Source organism: Procambarus clarkii, chromosome 1, assembly GCF_040958095.1.
Source record: "Procambarus clarkii isolate CNS0578487 chromosome 1, FALCON_Pclarkii_2.0, whole genome shotgun sequence".
Taxonomy (NCBI): domain Eukaryota; kingdom Metazoa; phylum Arthropoda; class Malacostraca; order Decapoda; family Cambaridae; genus Procambarus; species Procambarus clarkii.
In genome coordinates, this window is record NC_091150.1 from 33036969 (window position 1) to 33042984 (window position 6016).

At 42.3% G+C, this 6016-nt stretch overlaps 1 protein-coding gene across 1 annotated transcript; it reads right to left on the bottom strand.

Moving 5' to 3' along the window:
- Positions 1-278: 278 nt before the first annotated feature.
- Positions 279-662, bottom strand: LOC138362988 (antifreeze protein Maxi-like). Its single transcript, XM_069321581.1, has one exon. It carries the CDS (start codon positions 660-662, stop codon positions 279-281), a length of 384 nt encoding a protein of 127 aa, XP_069177682.1.
- Positions 663-6016: the final 5354 nt, after the last annotated feature.

A 6016-nucleotide genomic window follows, 5' to 3' on the forward strand; every position in this document is an offset into this window, starting at 1 on the left:
AACGTCCTCGCTGCTGTATTAATACCAAAAAAAAACTTGTTAATTATCATCTCCAGCAAAGGATAGATGCATAACAAAAAAATCCTAACTAAATTTAGAAATATGCATCACGAATGAAACGTCCGGGTCAAGAGGAGACTACGCCACGTCCTCTCAATAGGCTGGGAATGCAACAGTCTAGAGATGGGAGTATGAACCTGGCGAGACTGGGGGGAGGTTGTGCCTGTGTGACACAAGGCCGGCCATTACTGTAGTATATGACGAGGGGAAAGATCCAATTACGCCAGCACACGAACTATCGCCGCTCGATTTAAAGAGGTTATGCTGCCACAATCGTACGCTGGCTTGGCAGCAGCAGCAACAGTAGCAGCAACAACAACAGTAGCAGCAACAGCAACAGTAGCAACAGTACCAGCAGCAGCAATAGTAGCAGCAACAACAACAGTAGCAGCAGCAACAGTAGCAGCAGTAGTAGTAGTAATAGCAGCAATAGCAGCCGAAACAGCAGTTGCAACAAAAGCAGGAGTTGCAACAGCACCAGCAGTAGTAGCAGCAGCAGCAACAACAATAACAGTAGCAACAACAATATCAGCAGTAACAACAGTAGCAGCTGCAACAGTAGCAACAGCAGCAGCAACAGAGCTGTACCCGAGAAACAACATCAGTCACGGACACGGTGTTTCGTTCCTTGTGCGTGTGTGTATATAACAATAGGATTCCTTCAGAGTCTTCACACACACACACACACACACACACACACACACACACACACACACACACACACACACTGGAAGACAGAAAAGTAAGGGGAGACATGATCACAACCTACAAAACCCTCAGGGGAATCGACCGGGTAAACAAGGATAAACTATTCAAAACTGGTGGTACACGAACAAGGGGGACACAAGTGGAAACTGAGTACCCAAATGAGCCACAGGGACGTTAGAAGGAACTTTTTCAGTGTCAGAGTAGTTAACGGATGGAATATATTAGGCAGTGATGTGGTGGAGGCTGACTCCATACACAGTTTCAAATGTACATATGACAGAGCCCAGTAGGCTCAGGAATCGGTACACCAGTTCATTGACAGTTGAGAGGCGGGACCAAAGAGACAAAGCTCAACCCCCGCAAGCACAATTAGGTGAGCACAATGGTATATGTGACAACTCACAATTATGTGAGTTGTCACATATACAAAACCAGAGCCACGAAAATACACAAACGCAACTACACCATGTCACCTCCAAACTCCACCATTAATACAGCTGTGCATTAAAATACAAATTCATAGTCTAAATGGTAACACGTTTCCCATTCTTCATTATCACAACCATCATACAACACTGTCATCATACACCAGCACTGTCATACAACACCGTCATCATGCAACTCCACTATCATACAACGAAGCATCATTATACAAAATTATACTCATACACCACTACCACCACCTCCATACATCACAGGTGTGAGGTTCAGTCGAGCCTCCAATAATGATAGGACTGTATAGTACACCTGCTATTCCCCCACAAGTTTATAACGGAAGGTTATAAACTTGTAAGTTTATAACAGTAAGAGCAGTAAAATAGGTACCTGGGTGTTAGTCAGCTGTCACGGGCTGCTTCCTGGGGGGTGGAGGCCTGGTCGAGGACCGGGCCGCGGGGACACTAAAACCCCGAAATCATCTCAAGATAACCTCAAGAAGAAGGTTCACCATTCCATCTGTTTTCGGTTTGGTGTTGGGCTTAAGTCCTATCAACCTCTGGATGGTTATTAAGGCCAACACAATAGATCACTGACCAACCATTAAGTTCGATGTTGGCCGTAAGGCCTATCAAGTGGTTTAGCAGTGTTGACATTGTCATGAAAGGTAAGCATTGCGAATCAATTTTCTTTCGATAACACATTCCACATATCAGAGTATAAGTTGTTGACCAGGTCCTGCCTCGCTCTACCTCAAGTTTCTCAACCTGTTTCTAGCTTAATCTTGGGACAATATTTCACTTGACATAGGCATCAGCCAGGCTTTGCCAGGCTGGGTACACTCCTAGCATTAGATCACTAATTAGATTCCTAACAAAATTAATTTCCTAAAAGAAGAATGAAAAGCCTTAAGTCTGTTTGTTGTTGAGTGCTCAAATGGTGATTTTTATGGGTATAGGGTGCATAATAAAGAAAGAAATTGCATTGCAATTGATCTCCTTGATAAGCGTTGTCTCCATACGAGTCGCATTTACATATATTCAGACAGGATTGGCGGGATCATCTCTGAAGCATTTTTAATAGTCGTAGGACGTAACTATTTTTTTATAGTCATTAAAAACACTTGAATCGCTCTCTTATTACTAAATGTTTATCAACCCACACTATCTTGAGGTTATCTTGAGATGATTTCGGGGGTTTTTAGTGTCCCCGCGGCCCGGTCCTCGACCAGGCCTCCACCCCCAGGAAGCAGCCCGTGACAGCTGACTAACACCTAGGTACCTATTTTACTGCTAGGTAACAGGGGCATAGGGTGAAAGAAACTCTGCCCATTGTTTCTCGCCGACGCCTGGGATCGAACCCAGGACCACAGGATCACAAGTCCCGCGTGCTGTCCGCTCGGCCGACCGGCTCCCTCACTATACTGAACATATCTCTAACACTGTCCACAGAGATCACTAGAAAATCTATGCTGGATAGCACTGGGGGTCCAAGAACACAATTTTCACCCCATCTCACTGCCTCAATATTTTCTCAAGAAAATATTCAGTTTGAAGACTTTTGCGAGTAACCTTTCTTAAACATATTGAACAAAAACGAAGCACTGGAGAAAAACAAAACAAAAATATCAAAAGTATTAATAGTAATCATCATTATTATAATTATTTTCATTTACATTAATAAAATTAAAATTATAATAGCAACAAAAACACACTAATTTACTCCAAAATCTCGTTGCAAGTAATATACAAGTAATCTCCTCAGATAATCCTTCATAAGCTGGTATACATTTTAAAGGTAATTTCCATATTGTGGCTGGTTCCCCCACTCATTAACATAGCATCGTGGGCCATCTGCTTCATCATCATCTCATCTTGGCATAAATCGCCCTCAGTGTGTGTGTATATTTTTGTAGGACTCATATACAGCTCTTGGGAATTACTGTATATATGTTGCTGGGTCTAATAATGTATTACCAACAGTTTTGTAGCGATGCAATTGTTATAAATGGATTTTTAGTTAACATATTTTGTGTGTGTGAATTCTTTGATGTAGCTGTGATACTTATGTGTGTATATATATTCCTAAGGTACCAAAGGATTTATATATATATATATATATATATATATATATATATATATATATATATATATATCTGTTGTCTTGTTCTTTTTGTGTGTATTTTACAGAAATAAAATACCAGTCTTCCATCCTACCAGGCTTTTATGAGTTCCTCGTGAAAATTAAACTTTACGGTTTCATATGCTGCTCCTGGTTTTAATATTTTGGAAACAGAAATGAACCTTAGCAGTTTTACATGTTAGTCGTGTTTTATGGGTTCCTCGAGAAACTAAAACTGTACAGTTTTACGCACTCGTGGGCTCCTCGGACGCTCTTCTTAACATTTCCCAGCGAGCCATAACTCTAAAAGTCGTAGAGTCAGTGTTGGTTCCAAGGCAGATTGGTCACAAGGGGTTCAACATCCTCTGAGAAAATGAGTGGGTTCAACAGGATGATCCGTTTCTTCAGTGAAGCCACATGAAGTTTTCCGCGCGTCATAATGGACTAGAGATTAGTTAAATAATTTTCTTCGAGCCTGGCTCCTCCTCCGTTACCGACGCCACCACCGTCGTTCTTTGCAACATAATTTGCAATGAGGTTTAGAGATTTATGCTTGAAAAAGCATTACCATCCAGGAGCAGGTGACAATGGAGAAGGACGGTGGAAATAATGACAGATGACGGGTGACAAATGAAGATTGACAGATAATATGAAAAGGTTAAGAACGTTTACTTAAGAATGGCGATGAAGACAACTGTGGATTGACAGGTGAGGTACAAGATATGAATGCCTAGCTAGGAAAAATCGGTCCTAGCTAGGAAAAAAGCCTGACTGTTGTAAACAGGAGCGCATGAAGTGACTACGAGGAAGCAGACTACTGTACACAGGACTGCGTGGAGTAACTGGGAGGCAGCAGACTGCTATACACAGGACTGCGTGGAGTAACTGAGAGGAAGCAGACTGCAGTAGGCGGATGTGAACAGAGTGACTACGAACACACTAGTCGTCAGAACAAGTGTGTGACTACACAGTTAGGGATCAGGAAGGTTTCTCAGGCTCAACCTGAACGCTCAACGCCCACGTAACAAGGAACCCACCCACTCAGGTTTCTGAAACCCTGTTATGTATCTTTAATTAGAATCTGCCCAGTCAGTCCCTGCGCCACAGCTCTTTCTTAAGGTTATATCATCAAGTAGCAATTATAATGTCAAGCTAGAAACAAAAATGCCGTATGAGACAGATTTGTAAAAGGCTTGTTGTGTGCTCACCTAGTTCTGCTTGCATGGTTGAACATCAGCTCTGTAGCCCCGCTTTACCTGTACTCTCAATGCACCGCAGTTATGTGATTATCGACCACAGCGTCAAAATTTCAGGTGCTTTAATAGAATATTAAAACATCGTTTTATTGATGTTGAAACTATAATGGTACGTTAGGTGGGTTGTGTAGGTTCGTACGCTTGTTCAAAACACTTCAAAATCTGACGCTTGTTACATATACAAGAACGAGATGGTTCAGCACCCCCGTCGACTGTTTCAGTAACTGCTCACCTGTTGTTTCTTGTCACATGTTACAATTGCTGTTACTACTACTGCTGCTGTTAACTTGTAATCTTGTCACTGCTAGACCTGCTGTTGCTGTTACTTTGGTTAATAACTAATAGTATTGCCTTTACGAATAGGCATATCAATTGTTATCACTACTACTATTATTAGCAATACTGCTGTTATCATTACAATTACACAGTGGTTTTCTAATACACGTTATCATTTAAATTGTAACCTAAATGTTCTTTGTTGCGAATAAAGTTTCAGATTCTGTGTGTGTGTGTGTGTGTGTGTGTGTGTGTGTGTGTGTGTGTGTGTGTGTGTGTGTGTACTCACCTATTTGTGCTTGCGGGGGTTGAGCTCTGGCTCTTTGGTCCCGCCTCTCAACCGTCAATCAACAGGTGTACAGATTCCTGAGCCTACTGGGCTCTATCATATCTACACTTGAAACTGTGTATGGAGTCAGCCTCCACCACATCACTGCATTCCATTTGTCAACCACTCTGACACTAAAAAAGTTCTTTTTAATATCTCTGTGGATCATTTGGGCGCTCAGTTTCCACCTGTGTCCCCTTGTGCGTGTGCCCCTTGTGTTAAATAGCGTGTCTTTATCTACCCTATCAATTCCCTTGAGAATCTTGAATGTGGTGATCATATCCCCCCTAACTCTTCTGTCTTCCAGCGAAATGAGGTTTAATTCCCGTAGTCTCTCCTCGTAGCTCATACCTCTCAGCTAGGGTACTAGTCTGGTGGCAAATCTTTGAACCTTTTCCAGTTTAGTCTTATCCTTGACTAGATATGGACTCCATGCTGGGGCTGCATACTCCAGGATTGGCCTGACATATGTGGTATACAATGTGTGTATGTGTGTGTGTGTGTGTGTGTGTGTGTGTGTGTGTGTGTGTGTGTGTGTGTGTGTGTGTGTGTGTGTGTGTGTGTGTGTGTGTGTGTGTGTGTGTGTGTATGAGAGAGAGAATACCCGTGTTATTTCCACTCCAGCAGACTTGCTGTGCCCAATACTCCTACAGCACCGAGCATTGAGAAACAGAATAAAATAACCCTTAGTGCATGGTACGTCTATTTTTTCCAGGGGTGATCCAGTGGAACGTCGATTCTCCCACCAAAAAGCTTGTTCCAAGGCTATTCACTTGCAGAGGGAGAACATGATATTGTTTCATCTGTTTTGCATTTGCAGAAAACTCGCTAA